The sequence below is a fragment of the Rhinoderma darwinii genome, chromosome 5 (assembly GCF_050947455.1).
Source record: "Rhinoderma darwinii isolate aRhiDar2 chromosome 5, aRhiDar2.hap1, whole genome shotgun sequence".
NCBI lineage: Eukaryota > Metazoa > Chordata > Amphibia > Anura > Rhinodermatidae > Rhinoderma > Rhinoderma darwinii.
In genome coordinates this window covers 171,971,837-171,990,197 of record NC_134691.1, presented here as the reverse complement: position 1 = coordinate 171,990,197, position 18,361 = coordinate 171,971,837, and the positions used below count along the sequence as shown (strand labels likewise).

The window sequence follows — 18,361 nt, the reverse complement described above, 5'->3', positions numbered from 1 at the left end:
GATAGACTTCCTGTCAGAGTGACAGGACGTCACTGCCGTTCGTGATGCACACTGTCGATGACAGTGTCTGTGACAGTGTCGGCGACAGTGTGCATCGAGAACCAGGAGGTCAGCTGTCCCTGACAGCTGACACTCCACTAGTTGCCGATCAGCGGCTCATTGCCTCTGATTTTGGCAATTAACCCGTTACATGCGGGGCTCGATTGCGATCTCCGCATGTACAGGGTTTGTAGCACATCAGCAGCCCCCATGCAATTGTGGGGACTGCTGATGCTTGTGATGGCACCCGGGGGCCAGACAACGGCTCCCAGGTCTGCCATGTATGCAAGCCTATGTTTTTTTTTGTAATTTAAACCTTTAAGCTACTTTAGACCTGGCTTGGCTCTTCTCACTTGTGCCTTATAGTAAGCCATCAATATTTGTCCCGGAAAACCCCTTTAACTTAAGTCAGTGAACAAAATATTAAAAAAAAAATTACATAAATTAATGCTAGGAGTCCCTGCCTCGCTGCTGGACAACTGTCCCATACTGTAATCATGTTTTCAGTACGGGACAGTAGTTCCACAGAGAGGCAGGGACTCCTAGTACATAACTATGATACTAGGAGCCCGGCTCACTGCAGTGTGTTAGGTCCGGGACTTGCGGCCGAAATACATTCCGTCCATTACGGACGTAACATGGTCGTGTGAACCCAGCCTAAGTTTCCAGCTGTTGAAAAACTACAACTCCCAACATTCCCTGACAGCCTGCATCGCAGTGTAGAATGTCCCTTAAATAGATCTTTGCTTAACCCCTTCCTGCTCCTGGACGTACTATTAGGTCATGGCAGCTGTATCGTTCGCGCTCCATGACCTAATAGTACGTCTCAGGAGTAACGGCCATTTCGGCCGTCCTCCCGACACATGCAGGAGCTGTGACAGCTGCTGTCTCGTACAGCAGCTGTCACAGCTCCTACAGCGGGGACCGATCGCTGTGTCCCCGCTGATTAACCACTTAAAAGCCGCGTTCTATAGAGATCGCGGCTTCTTAGGGCTTAAGCTGCCATCGCCAGCCTGCTACACGATAGCGGCCGGCGATGGTGACTATGGCAACCGGACACCAAACAATGGTATCCGGCTATGCCATAGACGGAAGCCAAGTGGGTCCTGAAAACGTCAGGACCCACTATGCTTGCTGTCAGTGAGTAGCTGACAGTTCTAATACACTGCACTACGCATGTAGTGCAGTGTATTAGAATTGTGATCAGGGCCTCCTACCCTCAAGTCCCCTAGTGGGACAAAGTAATAAAGTTAAAAAAAAGTTAAAAAAAGATGTGTAAAAATAAGAAAATTAAAGTTTTAAAAGTAATAAAAGTAAAAATCCCCCTTTTTACCTTATCAGTCATTTATTATTAATAAAAATATATAAACAAACAAATAAACTATACATAATTGGTATCGCCGCGTCCGTAACGGCCTAAACTACAAAATGATTTCGTTATTTATCCCGCACGGTGAACGCCGTAAAAGAAAATAATAATAGACCGTACCACATTCACAATTGTTTGGTCACTTCACCTCCCAAAAAATGGAATAAAAAGAGATCAAAAAGTCGCATGTACCTAAAAATGGCACTGAACGAAACTACAGTTCGTTACGCAAAAAAAAAGTCCTCGCACGGCTTTATTGATTGAAAAATAAAAAAGTTATGGCGCTTAGAAAAAGTGAATGATTTTTTTACAAAACGTATTTTATTGTGCAAACGCCATAAGACATAAAAAAAAAAAACTATAAACATCTGGTATCGCCGTAATCGTATCGCCCCGCAGAATAAAGTGAATATGTCATTTATAGCACACGGTGAACGCTGTAAAAAAAATAGAATAAAAAAACAATAGTAGAATTGCTGTTTTTTAGTCACCACGCCACTTAAAAATAGAATAAAAACTGATCAAAAATCTGCATGCGCCCCAAGAAAACTACAATGGATTCCTCAAGGGGTCTAGTTTCCAAATTGGGGTCACTTTTGGGGGGTTTCCAATGTTTTGGCACCACAAGACCTCTTCAAACCGGACATGGTGCCTAATAAAAAAGAGGCCTCAAAATCCACTAGGTGCTCCTTTGCTTCGGAGGCCGGTGCTTCAGTCCATTATCACACTAGGGCCACATGTGGGATATTTCTCAAAACTGAAGAATCTGGGCAATAAGTATTAAGTTGCGTTTCTCTGATAAATCCTTTTGTGTTTTAAAAAAAACATGGTATAAAGAGGATTTTTTGACCATAAAAAAATGTAAATTTCACATCTACTTTGCTCTAAATTTCTGTGAAACACCTAAAGGCTTCATAAACTTTCTAAATGCTGTTGTGAATACGTTGAGGGGTCTAGTTTCTTAAATGGGGTGTTTGATAGGGGTTTTTAATATATGGGCCCCTCAAAGCAACTTCAGAACTGAACTGGAACCTAAAAAAATAAATAAATTAGGCAATACTTCGCTTCTTACATTATACTGATAATGAGCCGTGCCCAACCCGAGATGACCCCAGGTTTGACCATTTGTATAAACAGAGACACCTATTAGACCGTTTCAGTGCCCGATTTTCCCAAGCATACACCCCCGAGAAGTGTATTTCTATTGATGAGTCCCTGGTACATTTTAAAGGGAGGGTTCAATTCCACGAGTACCTGCCGGGTAAGAGGGCAAGGTATGGCGTGAAGATGTATAAGCTGTGCGAGAGTGCATCAGGGTATACCTACAGATTTAGGATATATGAAGGAAAGGCCACCCCCAAACCAGACTGCATCCTGGACTACAATAGGTACATGGGAGGGATGGACTTGTCAGATCAAGTACTGAAGCCCTACAGCGCCATGCGGTGTGGTATAAGAAGCTGGCCGTGCACATCATACAGATGGTATTGTACAATGTGTACATGCTACATCGATGTGCAGGCCTGAGGGGAACTTTCCTGGAATTTCAAGAGGTGATTATCAAGAACCTAATCTTTAGGGACCAAGAAGGGGGGGCACCCAGTACTTCTGGAAGCGAGGCCACACGCATCATACCAGGGCAACACTTTCCAGGAGAAGTTCCCCAAACTGGCAAGAAGGAAAAAAGTCAAAAGAGGTGCAAAGTCTGCTATAAGAGGGGGATAAGGGAGGACACAATATATCAATGTGACACGTGTACCGAATAACCAGAGCTCTGTATGAAAGAGTGTTTTAAAATTTATCATTTATCCCTTGGTTTATAATTTACCCCAATTTTACTTACCCTGATGTACACCGCACAGCTTATCCCCCCTCGTCTTTCCCCTCTGGGCCCTGCTGTGTGCCCAGGCAGCTGATAACAGCCACATGTAGGGTATTGCCATACCCAGGAGAACCCACATTACAGTTTATGGGGTGTATGTCTCCGGTCAAAATGCTCACTACACCTCTAGATGAATGCCTTAAGGGTGTAGTTTTTAAAACGGGGTCACTTCTTGCGGGTTTCAACTGTACTGGTACCTCAGGGGCTTCTGCATACATGCCTTTGCACCAGAAAATCCCCAGTAGGCCAAATGGTGGTCCTTTCCTTCTGAGCCCTCCCATGGGCCCAAACGGCAGTTTATCACCACAAATGGGGTATTGCGGCACTCAGAACAAATTGCGCAACAGAATGGGGTATTTTTTTTATTGTGAAAATAAGAAATTTTCAGCCAAAACTACATATTATTTGAAAAAAATAATTTTGTTTTAATTCCCAGCCCAATTCAAATAAGTTCTGTGAAAAAACTATGGGGTCAAAATGGTCACAACACCCATAAATGAATTCCTTGAGGGGTGTAGTTTCCAAAATGGGGTCATTTGTGGTTGGTTTCCATTGCTTTGATACCTCTGGGGCTCTGCAAATGCGACATGGCACCCGAAAACCAATCCAGCAAAATCTGGACTCCAAAGATCAAATAGCGCTCCTTTCCTTCTGAGCCCTCCCATGGGCCCAAACTGCAGTTTATCACCACAAATGGGGTATTGCCGCACTCAGGACAAATTGGGCAACAAAATAGAGTATTTTATTTCTTGTGAAAATAAGATTTTTTAAACTAAAACGACATATTATTGGAAAAAATATATATATTTTTTAATTCCCAGCCCAATTCAAATAGGTTCTGTAAAGAAACTATGGGGTCTAAATTGTCACATTACCCATAAATGAATTCCTTGAGGGGTGTAGTTTCCAAAATGGGGTCACTTCTGGTGGGTTTCCATTGCTTTGATACCTCTGGGGCTCTGCAAATGCGACACAGCACCCGAAAACCAAACCAGCAAAATCTGCACTCCAAAGAACACACAGCGCTCCTTCCCTTTTGAGGCCTCCCATGGGCCCAAAAGGCAGTTTATCGCCACAAATGGGGTATTGATGCACTCAGGAGAAATTGGGCAACAAAATGGGGTATTTTGTTCCTTGTGAAAATAAGAAATTTTGATAAAAAATGACATCTTATTGGAAAAAATTAAATTTTTTTCATTTCACAGCCCAATTCAAATAGGTGCTGTGAAAAAACTGTCCTGTCAAAATTGTAGCAACAACCATATTTGAATTCCTTGAGGGGTGTAGTTTCCAAAATGGGGTCACTTCTGGTGGGTTTCCATTGCTTTGTCACCTCTGGGGCACTGCAAATGCGACATGGCACCCGAAAACCAATCCATCAAAATCTGGACTCCAACAAACACATAGCGCTCCTTTCCTTCTGAGCCCTCCCATGGGCCCAAACGGCAGTTTATCACCACAAATGTGGTATTGCCGCACTAAGGACAAATTGGTCAACAAAATTGGGTATTTTGTTCCCTGTGAAAATAAGAAATTTTGATCACAAATGACATTTTATTGGAAAAAATGTCATTTTCTTCATTTCACAGCCCAATTCAAATACGTGCTGTGAAAAAACTGTGCAGTCAAAATGGTAACAACAACCATAAATGAATTCCTTGAGGGGTGTAGTTTCCAAAATGGTGTCACTATTGGGGGATTCCTACTGTTTTGGCACCTCAACACCTTTTCAAACCTGGCATGCTGCCTAAAATATATTCTAATAAAAAAGAGGCCTCAAAATGCACTAGGTGCTTCTTTGCTTCTAGGGCTTGTGTTTTATTCCACGAGCGCAGTAGAGCCACATGTGGGACATTTCTAAAAACTGCAGAATCTGGACAATACATATTAAGTAGTGTTTCTCTGGTAAAACCTTCTGTGTTACAGAAAAAAAAATTGAATAAAATTGAAATTCAGCAAGAAAAATTAAATTTGCAAATTTCACCTCCACTTTGCTTTAATACCTGTGAAATGCCTGAAGGGTTAAAAAACTTTCTAAATGCTGTTTTGAATACTTTGAGGGGTCTAGTTTTTAAAATGGCGTGTTTTATCAGGGTTTCTAATACATAGGCCCGTCAAAGTCGCTTCAGAATTGAACAGGTACCTTAAAAAAAAGGCTTTTGACATTTTCTTAAAAATATGAGAAATTGCTGTTTATGTTCTAAGCCTTGTAACGTCCAAGAAAAATAAAAGAATGTTCAAAAAACGATGCCAATCTAAAGTAGACATATGGGAAATGTGATCTAGTAACTATTTTGGGTGGTATAACTGTCTGTTTTACAAGCAGATGCATTGAAATTCTGAAAAATGCTATTTTTTCAAAATGTTCTCTAAATTTTGCAATTTTTCACCAATAAACACTGAATATATTGACCAAATTTTACCACGAACATGAAGCCCAATGTGTCACGAGAAAACAATCTCAGAATTGCTTGGATAGGTTTAAGCATTCCGACGTTATTACCACATAAAGTGAAATATGTCAGATTTGAAAAATGGGTTCTGAGCCTTAAGGCCAAAACTAGGCTGCGTCCTTAAGGGGTTAAAAAAACAAGCTTTGCTTCAGCTATTTCACACATCATAATTATAAAGTATTTAGGACACGTACAAAAAGGGAGGACTTGTGGATTCCACACCGAGATTTTGCAACAAATTTTCCAAAACCTCATTCACTTGTGGCAGAATAAATTATCCGCAGCATGACCTGTATGCGATAGATCTGATGGATTTCCACAGTGGACATGCCGCCTGTAAAACTGCACCACAATTTGGTGCGGTTTTTCGGGCAGAATTCCCTGTGACTTCCAGGACAGATACGCTGTGTACTTTTACGCAGCGTTTCTGTCCTGTGTGTTCGTATACTGTAGGGGTTTTCCCTTCGTAGATATTTATGATATATCCTTTCCCATAGAAATGGCTGACAGGTAGGTCTCCCACCTCTGGGCCCCCCTCGCCACATCCAGGTAGAATTTGAATCTGGAGGTGGATACGCATATGTTCGGTTCTCTTCATTCAAGTCTGTAGGAGCTATAGAACAGCTGAGCTGAGCTTCTAATATACTTGACTGGCCTAAGTTGAGTCATGTGCTATTTTACCTTTTATTCCCCTTTTCCACCCATCCACCAAATAAGGACACGTGACAACCGAGGTTGGATGTGAAATGGCCACAGCAGCCATTTATTAACTTACATTATTTTTGAAATGCAATTTAATCCGAAACATTCGGATAACTACTTTAGGAATTCGACCAGAGAATTCCTCCTATAATTCACATGACCCAACATGGGTCAGAATCATAAATAACAATCAACATTTTTAACACTAAACAGACCAGGGGAAGTCCTGGAAGCCATTTTTTACCGATTTTCCTTTTCCTTTCCTTTTCTTCAAACCACCACCAACTATTTACCTCCAGCCGTAAACCAGATCGGAGGCACCACTCCCCTCTGCAGATGGCTCCAACCACCAGGAGACCACTTCAAAGGGATAACACCCTATGAAGTCTTCAAATTATATACCTTTTTGTGGGACGCATACCCCCGATGCGACCACCCCATCATTTTGTACTGACCAACCTCAAGGACTCCCCCCGCCACAGCGAAACAGGTCTTGACCACCTTAAGCCTGTGAGTCCCGCCAAACCACCACCGCCCTCTCAATTCCTTCTGCTAAGGCCAGGCTCCACAGATAAATTCCAACCTTGGCCAAATGTACTCCATCACTCCGCCAATAATTTCCGACTCCAGACTCCAAATCCGTGTGTCGAACACAAATGCCCCCGTTCTTGGCAACGAAACGTGACACTGCCCGGTTTACTTTGATGCAGGCTTTATTAACCCTCTCCACTGATCTTGCCAAGCGCCAAAACTTCCTTGGAACTATGTCCGACCAAACAATAACTAAGCGTGGATAAGATAACAAATCGTGTTTTATATCCCGCACTAACTCGCGAAAAGGGCGCACCCCCAGACCGTCCCCCCCCCCACATGTAACACCAAAACCTCCGGAACCCTATCTAACTGAGAGTGTGTTTGAAACTCGGTTACTACCCAGCTCCATAACATACCTCGGAATCCCAGCCAATGTAAAACCGCATCTTGCCGCGGAATGCGAAGCTGACGGCCATCTGGGCAAACATGCGCCCGCAGTGCCCCCCAGTGCACATAAGGGTGTCCTAAAAGCCAAACTAAGCAGGGGCGATGATCTGAAATGAAAGGACAAGCAAACGCACATGTAAGCCATCAAAGCACAAGTTACAAACTCACAACAAATGAGGGCGCACGTAAGTCCTAAACCTATTGGACTCCCAACGGCCAATGCGACGCACACCCTCGTCATCCAACCCCCAACGCCCAGCTTCAGTAGCAGCGCCGATCCTAAACGAGTGAGACGAGTAAGATCCATACCCAACTCCGACCTCAGCCAAGCATTTTTTAAATACAGCACCAAACTGATACCTGGACAAAAACAAGCCATTCTCATGACGGAGCAATGGCGACTCAGGTACCCTACCCCGTGGCTTGAAAGCAACCATACAAGCAACCGGACACATCGCCGACCCCGGGAAGGCAAACAACACTATCCGCTTACCCCGTCCCACTTGATCAGTCTTGGACCGCCGCAAAAACAACTCGAGTCTATCCCCATATAGACACACATCCGCCTGTCGCAATACCCCAGCCCTCACCGCACTAGGAGAAACCAACTCACCAATTCTGAGTGCTCCAAAAAACGCTAGGGAAAAAGCCAAACGAAAAAACTCTACCTCATAAGGCGAATTACAAACAGCCCCCAGCGATGCGCCCAACGAACCAAGAAGGGTAAACGACACGGGTCGCCTCTGATCTGCTTCAGCCCAGCCGCGACGCAAACTCTTCAAAGCTTGCATTACCAAAAAATTCTTGGACACATCCTGAAAACCCCGTAATTTAAATCCAAACGCCAACCCAGCAACAAAACGATTCACCTTAGCCAAAGAAAACCCTGCTTCCCAAGCATCCCCCAACCAGTATAACAATGCCACCAACCTGTCTTGATCCGTGCTGACGTTAACACTCTTACCCACTCCTCCCACTGCTGCCAACAAGCCGAATAAGCACTCCAAGTCGCACTAGCCAACGAACGTTCGATCAACTGTTCCACGGGACCGAAACCAGATCCCAGTGATGTTCCGGGCAAGCCAAACCGGACAGCTCCGCTCCCGGAGCCAATTGACGAAAACGATCTCACTGCGAGCGAGAAAGAGCATCAGCGACACAATTGTAATCCCTTGGTACATGCACCGCAACCATAAGGACAAGCACACCAAGACTAAGTGACGCAACAACTGAACCACAGGCGGAGAAGATGCTGATACGTTATTAATCGCTAACACCACTCCCATGTTATCGCAGTGGAAACTAACTTTTATCCCTGAGCCTGTCCCCCCAAATGGTCACCGCAACCACGATGGGGAACAGCTCGAGCAGGGCCAGATTACCCGTAAGACCACTGCTCACCCATCTGTCCGGCCAGTCCCCCGCACACCATTGAACTCCTGCATACACGCCAAAAACACCGGACCCCGCCGCATCAGTAAACAGCTCCAACTCGCTCATATTCTGTACCGGCGACATCCACAACGATCTAACATTATATTGCCCGAGAAACCCGTCCCAGACCTGCAGATCCGCCCTGTGTTCCACCCCAATCCTCACGAAATGATGGGATGCCCGGATACCCGCCGTCGCTGCCGCCAATCGCCTACTAAAACTCTACCCATTGGCATAATCCGACAGGCAAAGTTCAACTTCCCCAGCAGAGACTGGAGATCGCGCAAAGTGATCTTCTTCAATCGACAGGCACGCCTCACCTCCTGATGCAATGGCAGTAATTTATCTTCAGGAAGCATGCACTCCATTGAAACCAAATCAATTTAAATCCCTAAAAAACAGATGGTAGAGACAGGGCCCTCAGTTTTACCAGGCGCCAGAGAAATTCCAAAATCCGTCGCAACCTTCTGCAAGGAATACAATAAGTTACCGCAAACAGGGGAACCGCTAGGGCCGACGCACAAAAAATCGTCAAGATAATGTTTTAACGAATCCACCCCAGCTACGCCCTTCGTCACCCATTCCACAAAGCTACTAAATGCCTCGAAGTATGCGCAAGAAAGGGAACACCCCATTGGAAGACACCTATCGACATAAAACCCCCCCGTTGGCTCTCCGGATGTACCGGCAGCAAGCAAAAAGCCGCCTCAATGTCAGTTTTTGCCAACAGCGCCCCAGGCCCCGCCTCACGCACTAACACCACCGCTTTGTCAAATGACGTGTAAACAACCGAGCATAAATCGTGCTCTATCCCATCATTTACAGACGACCCCCTGGGAAAAGACAAATGCTGAATCAAATGGAATTTATGGGGCTCCCGCTTCGGCACAATTCCCAAGGGGGATACCACTAGATTCGCTATCGGCGGCTCGACAAAAGGTCCGGCCATGCGACCCAACAAAACTTCCTTCAAAAGTTTTTCCGACCTCCAAGTGCAAATAAGCCAACTTAAGATTGCGCCGTGTAACCGGAACCTCATACGGAGGAGGAGGAATAACAAAACCAAACAAAAACCGCTCATAAATTAACTTGGCTGCAACCCTATTCGGATATTCATTTAGATACGGGGCCATCCTCACCGGCGACAGCCCCTTGACCAACGGAGGAGGACTGAGTGCCTGACCGCTTCCTCTTTCGCATACATTTTGCAGCCCCATGCGAGGAGCCGTTGCACTCCGAACAGACAAGCTTAAATTTACAAGTGGCCCCGAACTTACACTGGCCATCATTGAATTGCCAGCAGAACCCGAGTTTTGACCCAGAGCCCTGTCCGGACTGACTAGACTGACCTCCTTGGCCAACGCTCCTGGGAAAGGACTGCTTAACCGGGGCCGTCACCCGCAACCAAAGCGCAATAACCTTTCTGATCCCACCGTTTCCCACCTTCCTCTGGCGAAACTGCTCATCGTAACGCAACCACGCCTGACCCCAGTACGCCCGATGAGCCTCCCCGATGGCATCGAAATAACAAAACAAGGCCGAGCAATTTTCAGGCGCCTTTTCCCCAATCACACTCGCCAAAATATCAAAAGCTTGTGACCAATTGACGAACGTCTGCGGAATAAACCTATACCGCCGACGCTCCTCTTCCTCCTTCTTACTCTCATCCCGCTTGCCCTTAACCAAGTTGAACTTCGCAAGCGGCAGAAGAGAAAAAATTTCCACGTATTCGTCCTTCCAAATCCGCTCACGAACCTCCTGTTTAAGCTGGGCCCCTAAAGTACCCTCAAAACAGACGTAAACTTCGCCCAGAGCACGATCATAAAGCCGAATTCTATCCCTGTCCTTCTGTGCCTCGGTTTGAACAGACACTGCCATAGCTTCCTTGGATGCCCCCGAAACCTCCCCAACCAGGGACCACGACTGTACATCACGAGGACCTTCCCAGACCACCGCCGGGGACCCCGCCGGAACTACAGGCGCCGTAGCCCTATCTAAGCGCACGACTAACTCGCGCAAACAACCCACTAAATCCGATAAGCCATCGCGCCTGGCAACGCCACTACTGACAGCCGATACTTCTGCGTTCGCTGCCCCACCTCCAACACCCGACATGAAAATTGCTGTATACAGCAAAGTAGGAGTTACACACTCACCAGGCTGCCCAGGCGCTGTGTTCCCGCCAGCCGGAAAATTCTGACCGCGCTGCGACTCGTCCAGCTCTCCATCTTCCAGATCCTCTCTTGCTGACGACTGGCACTCGCACCGACATCTCCGACACGGGGACCCCGGCATGCTGACAGAGGGGCCCAGATTTCCAACCGGACCTGTTGCCTCGTCGTCGTCGCTGATCTTGGCGTCCTCACTGAAGATCTCGAGGAAGCCTGCCCCCTGGCCGGCACATCACCATGCGGGGCGGCCATGGACTGCACCCTGGACACTGCATCTGAAGGCAGTGGCGTAACAGGGAGCCCGGCCTGCGACTCCCTGTGAACCGCAGAGCCCTGTCACGGCTGGGGATTCCTGCCAGGAAGCAGGCACTGGGAGGAGGCGGCCGTCCCAGCAGCCTGGCCTGCAGCGCCCTTAGAAGGGCTCCCCCTGCGATGCCGCATCCGGACTCAACCGTCCTGGCGGGGTGACCGAGCCTGAGCAACCGGCACTCCCGACGGCGCCCTCTGCTTTATTTCAGCAGGGGCAGCAACTAGCAACTCTCCCCCCACCGCCATGTCACCATCTCCAGAGAGAGGGGCGGGGAGGGGAGCGCATCCGGGCTAGCAGCCGACACAGAGCGCCGGGCTCGACGCAAAGACGGGCCCGCCTGAGGGATCCTGGCCAGCGCTGCCACCATCTCCTCCAGCCACCCCGGACCGTGGAACTCAGCTGTCGCGCGCAGCTGATCAAGCATGATGACAGACGCCATACTCACAGGTAAGCAGGGCAGTGGGAGCTAACTTTTTTACCTGTTATTCCTCCCGCTGCTTCCGGCTCAATGCCGAAAACAGCGGGAGGAACAGATACCGCACCCCAATTCCTCCACTCTCCATCTCCTCCCTCTCCCTGCCTCCACTAAACCTTTCCCTCCTGATTGGCTAACCTTCCCTCCTATGGCAGTCATGGATGCTTTCCCTTAAGCCCTCCGTGCTGCCGTCCAGCCTCATCTGGAGTGGAGAGACACATGTGCCCCCACCTCTCCACCCAAGCTATGTCTGAGTGTGTGGGCCAGCACCCGCTTAAACAGTGGGATGGGATTAGGGGACTTCCATTCTCACGATATGTGTGGGTCACAAGCCTATTAGACATCCACAGGATATGCCATAAACATCTGTGGTTGGAGAACTCCTTTATTATAATAGAGTATATAACAATAACAACAATACAATAACTAAACTTCTAAAAAAGGGACCTAAAGTAATGACATTACGGCGGTGATGTTATAATATTTATTAGAGCTATAAATATAAGGTGGCAATGTACAGCTCCTTCTAGTCATGTAGACCAGTTAGAAGTCGTGAGTCCAGCAGTCCTGTCCTGTTTTTATTTTCTGGACGGCCATTTGGAAAACAGTTTGATCACCCAGTCAGTGATCTACACGGTGTTGGTGGGATGATAGTTTTCAGACCACGCAGGACATACAAAGCTGAAGTCTTCAAACAGCTTCTGAGACTTTATGCTGTACGGCTCTTCCTTGTAGCGCAGAGTGGAAGTAACATTTAGGTACTCAGGAACTGACACGAGTATCTGAGGGGGAACTGCTGTCCGGTTTTCCACATCATTCCAGTTCACAGCTGAAAAATTTTTATGTTTTCTGATGTTTCCTTTGACTCCCAGCCGTCTGTGGTTGTTTTTGTTTAGAAGCCCTTTTAAGATCTGCACTGTCTCAGGGGTTAAGAAGTCTGGGTAGCAAGGCGTTTTGGTTTTGACGGCATAATTAATCAATTCCTTTGTTGCGCCGTAGAAAGGGTGCCTACCCGAGGACATTTTGTACAAAGTCACTCCCAGAGCAAAGAAGTCAACCTCTCGTCCATGTTCCAGGCACTTGACCATTTCTGGGGCAGCGTATCCTGGTGTTCCTCTGAAACGCTCTGCAGTGCGCTCATACACATTCATGATAGAAATACCAAAATCGGCTAATTTGATGTGGCCCTCTCTGGTCAGTAGGATGTTTTTGGGCTTCAGGTCTCGGTGTATGATGCCTTTTTTATGCAGGAACTGCAGACCGCAAACCACTTCTGCTGTTATGAATCTTGACGTGGGAAAATCCAGACGAAGGTTCATCTCAATAAAATCATTTAGGTCCCCCCTGGTGGCCAGTTCCATCACATAATAGACGTAGCTTTTAGTCTGGAAGGCAGCAAGGCCATGAACTAGGTAGTGGTTCTCATGTGATAGATGGAGAATCTCACGTTCTGCCAGGTTGTACCCATACTCTGTGTGTATCTTCTTGTTGACCACTTTAATGGCAACATGTTCTTTCCGGATGACATCTGTTGCCACCAAAACTTTTCCAAAACCTCCTTTTGCTAATAGAGTGTGGAAAGTAAAGGTTTCCAGAGATAGGGTTACTGTGGCAGTCTTCTTCTTATAAGTAGATGTGGCCACCGGCTCTTCCAGACAGGCATTGTCAATTTTTTCTTCACGACAACTGCTGCAACTTTGTGATGTCTTTGGTGTCGCGCTGCCTTTCCTGTCCTCTGTCTCCTCTCCAGCATGTTTCTCACTATCCTGACCACTATAATACTGTATGTATAGGGTCTCATGGATGTGGATTTGGTCTTCGATCTCATAGTAATGCTGGAGAATTTTCTGTTCCACATATTTGGTTGTCAGCTTTTCTTTGGCCTGTTCACCAGGCTCCAGGCTCTTATCTCCAGCAAGTTTCTCACTGTCCAGACCACTATAATACTGTATGTATAGGGTCTCATGGATGTGGATTTGGTCTTCGATCTCATGGTAATGCTGGAGAATTTTCTGTTCCACATATTTGGTTGTCAGCTTGTCTTTGGCCTGTTCACCAGTCTTCAGGCTCTTATCTCCAGCATGTTTCTCACTATCCAGACCACTATAATACTGTATGTATAGGGTTTCATGGATGTGGATTTGGTCTTCGATCTCATGGTAATGTTGGAGAATTTTCTGTTCCACATAGCTGGTTGTCAGCTTGTCTTTGCCCTGTCCATCGGTCTTCAGGCTCTTATCTCCAGCATGTTTCTCACCATCCTGACCACTATAATACTGTATGTATAGGGTCTCATGGATGTAAAGTTGGTCTTCGATCTCACAGTAATGTTGGAGAATGAGCCGTTCCACATAATTGCTTGTCAGCTTGTCTTTCTCCTGTCTATCTGCCTTCAGGCTCTTATCTCCAGCATGTTTCTCACTATCCTGACCACTATAATATTGTATGTATAGGGTCTCATGGATGTGGATTTGATCTTGGATCTGATGGTAATGTTGGAGAATTTGTTGTTCCACATAGCTGGTTGTCAGCTTATCTTTCTCCTGTCCATCTGCCTTCAGGCTTTGATCATCTTTACAATCCTTAGGTTTTTCCTTAGGCTCAGATTTCACATTAACTTTGGAAAAATTAGAAAGAGATTTTAGTGTTGTTATTATCATGGAATAATTAATAATTTGTTGTCACATTATGAACAAAAAACTTCAGTAATAAACAATGAAGTGAAAAACTTAATGGATCTCATGTATAAACTGGGTCGGTGAAATGTTCTTATTCAGTCTTTCGTAACGGTATAGATATTATATGGAGAAAGTGATGTTCAGAAGACATTTATTATAAGGCTATGTTCAGATCTGCGTTGGAGCCTCAGTTGATAGAGTTGATGGTAAGAGTAGTGCTGGAAGCAGCGCTTTTTCTCCCGTCAAAACAATGGACACCACATCAGACCCCAATGGATGCCATTGTAAGTCAATTTGGTACTTGTGGTATTAGTCGCACGAAGAATCTGGCACTTCACCCCCCGGAGGGTTTATCTATGTCTAATAGTTAGTTATAATTCATATGACAATAGTTAATATTACTGGAAAGTTGCAGCAATGTATAATATTATGTAACACCATAAATATTAATTTTTACCTCATATAGCAGATAGCTAAAGAGATATTCCCATCTTAGGCTTTTATGGCACATCCCCAGGATATGCTATAAGTGCCTGATAGGTACAGTTTACACCTCTAGGTCCCTCACCTATTGAGAGAATACGGTCAAGTTACCCTCGTACACCATTTCCGATTAAAATTTGCCAACAAGGAAATACCAGACCCCTGTTATCCCCAAAGGCGAGGGTTCCCGTAGATATGCCATAAATGCCTAAGATGGGAATACCTCTTTACATTTTATTAGACAAGAATGGTGTCGGGAAAACTGTACCTATGGGAGCATGTGGTGTTAATCTGTGAAGTAGAAGGCACTGTTGTATTTGTTACCTATAATATATACATTATTATGTCTGTAGTTATGTAGTGTGAGGTACAGTTAGGTCCAGAATTATTTGGACATTGACACAAGTTTTGCCATTTTGTACCAAAACATATTAAATATATTCAGTTATATTATCAATATAGGCTTAAAGCACAGACACTCAGCTTTAGTTTGAGGGTATCAGCTCCTTAATATGTAACTGCCTCTTTTTCAAGGGACCAAAGTTAATTGGACAATTATCTCAAGAGCTATTTAATGAGCTGCATGGGCTATTCCCTCATTAATCCATCATCAATTAAGCAGGTAAAACATCTGGAGTTGATTCCAGGTGTTGCATTTGGAAGCTGTTGCTGTGAACCCACAACATGAGGTCAAAGGAGCTCTCAATGCAAGTGAAACAGACTATCGCTAGGCTGAAAAAATGTAATAAATCCACCAGAGAGATAGCACAAATGTTAGGAGTGGCTAAATCAACAGTTTGCTACATTCTTGAAAAAAAAAGTGCGTACTGGTGATCTCATGAGCTCCAAAAGGCCTGGACGTCCATGGAAGACAACAGTGGTGGATGATCGCAGAATCCTTTCCATGGGGAAGAAAAAGCCCTTCACAACATCTACCCAAGTGAAGAACAATCTCCTGGAAGTAGGTGTATCATTATCTAAGTCTACCATAAAGAGAAGACTTCATGAGAGGAAATATAGCAGGTCCACCACAAGGTGCAAACTATTAATCAGCCTCAAAAATAGAAAGGCCACATTAGACTTTGCCAAACAACATCTAAAGAAGCCGCTCAGTTCTGGAACAGCATCAAACTAAGATCAATCTTTACCAGAATAATGGGAGGAAGAAAGTATGGAGAAGGCTTGTAACGGCCCATGATCTAAAGCACAGCACATCCTATGTAAAACATGGTGGAGGCAGTGTGAAGGCATGTGCATGCATGGCTGCTAAAGACACTCTAGATGGGACATCGCTCCACAGTACAGATGGACAATGACCCAAAACATACTGCGAAAGCAACCCAGGAGTTTTTTAAGACAAAGAAGTGGAATATTCTGCAGTGGCCAAGACAATCACCAGATCTCAACCCGATCGAGCTGCATTTCACTTGCTTAAGACTAAGACAAAACTTGGGCAGAAAGACCCACAAACAAGCAACAACTGAAGACCGCTGAAGTAAAGGCCTGGGAAACATAGGAGAAAACCGAGCGTTTGGTGATGATCATGGGTTCCAGACTTCAGGCAGACATTGCCTGCAAAGGATTCTCTACAAAGTATTTTTTTTAAAAACATTTTAGTTATGGTAATGTTAATTTGTCCAATTACTTTTGAGACCCTGAAATGAGGAGTCTGTGTAGAAAAATGGTTGCAATTCCTAAACGTTTCACAGGATTTTTTTGTTCAACTCCTTGAATTTAATTTGAAAGTCTCCACTTCAATCGCATCTCAGTTGTTTCATTTCAAATCCAATGTGGTGGCAGCAGAGCCCAAATCATGAAGATTGTGTCACTGTCCAAATAATTCTGGACCTAACTGTATATTATATAGGAGCACTGTTTCTGGATGTTGAGTTCCTTTACACTTAGAATCTAGATTATCCATCCTGATTTATCAAAACTGTCTAACAAAGAAAAATTCCCTTTTGCCCAAAGCAACAAATCACAATGCAGCTTTTATTTTCCATGGGAAGTACAGTTTTTCTTTTAGACAGTTTTGATTGATGAGGCCTATTCTGTGTATTTAGAATTATTATATAATCTACATAATTTCCTACCTTTATCGTCCACTAGAACGATGTTACTGGGTTCTGGGACTTCACCGGAATATTTATTTTCCTTCTTGGAGTTGTTCCTCCTCCGCATACATCCGGTAAGCCTTGCAAAGGCTTTCTGTAGGCGCGCTAAGAAGCGAGTTGTTCTGCTCCACTTAGTCTTACTCGCCTTCTCCTGTCTCTCTTCTCCTACATTCTTTTTGTCTCTCTCCTCTCCTCTACTCTCCTCTCCTCCTTCAATCTCTAGATGCTTCGTCTTCTTCTTCGCTTTCGACATTTTTGAGCTCTCACGTGCGTCTCCTCTCGTCTGCAGTGTGTGAGTGCAAAGTACCAAACCTGTGCACCAGTGTATAAAGCCACCTGGCATTGTGATGTCACCAACTATGTCATAAGGTTCTACAGCCTGGCATCTGGCATTGTGATGTCACCAGCTATGTAATAAGGTTCTAGAGCCTGTTATCTGGCATTGGGATGTCACCAGCTATGAAATATGAATAAGTCTTTTCAGCTTGCATCTCACATTGTGATGTCACAGCTTTTTCCATCTATCATGCTTTATTCAATATGGCGATTGTACCATGGCAGCATTAAGTCATGTGGCTAGGATAACCTGTCTGTAAGTCACAGATGATATTATCAAAAAGTACAGTCATGGTAAAAATGTTTCTTGTGTACGTTTTTTAGGTAAGTTTTAGTGAGATGAATAATGCATAATAAATGTACAAAAGCAAGAATATATGTACCTAAGTATACACTGCATTTTAGGTATATAAACATAAAACAAAAATGAACATGTAACACACAGCTTTCCATTGATCAATAGAAAAATATGTGGTTTGCGAAATGCAATGGACAAGAGGAGGCCAGTTATCTGGTGTACCTTGGATATGTTTTTTTCTCAAATACGTTAGTAATACTGGGATCTTATGCACCCTGGCCAGGGGAAGTCTAATAGATTATAGTGGTTGTTTTTTGTGTATTTATATGTATGTGGGCATTTGCCAGGATAGTTATGGATTTTAACCCCTAGGTGAACCAGGATGCAACTGTACGTCCATGTGGCCAGTGTCTTAAGGCACAGGGACGTACAGTTACTGAGTGGTTCCCGAAGGACACTGTCGGCGACAGTGTGCACCGGGAACCGGGAGGCCAGCTGTCCTTGACAGCTGACACTCCACTGTATGCTGATCAGCGGCTTATTTTCGCTGATTTCGGCAATTAACCCCTTGATTGCGTTGATCGATTGCAATCACCGCATTCAGGGGTTTCTAGCTCATCGACAGACCTCACGATG

The 18,361-nt window shown here is 45.1% G+C and overlaps 1 protein-coding gene across 1 annotated transcript; it reads right to left on the bottom strand.

Moving 5' to 3' along the window:
- Positions 1-12,445: 12,445 nt before the first annotated feature.
- Positions 12,446-17,367, bottom strand: LOC142652523 (uncharacterized). Its single transcript, XM_075828172.1, has 2 exons — positions 17,071-17,367; positions 12,446-14,433 (listed from the first exon to the last, which is right to left on the bottom strand). The coding sequence occupies exons 1-2, from the start codon at positions 17,342-17,344 to the stop codon at positions 12,446-12,448; spliced, it is 2,262 nt and encodes a 753-aa protein (XP_075684287.1). The 5' UTR covers positions 17,345-17,367.
- Positions 17,368-18,361: the final 994 nt, after the last annotated feature.

What these genes read in the sequence shown, in the direction of transcription:
- LOC142652523 (XM_075828172.1), bottom strand. Translation starts at nt 17,344, where the DNA reads ATGTCGAAAGCGAAGAAGAAGACGAAGCATCTAGAGATTGAAGGAGGA. An exon ending in CGTTCTAGTGGACGATAAAG is followed by an intron (nt 14,434 to 17,070) that starts GTAGGAAATTAT and finishes ATTTTTCCAAAG; the next exon opens with TTAATGTGAAATCTGAGCCT.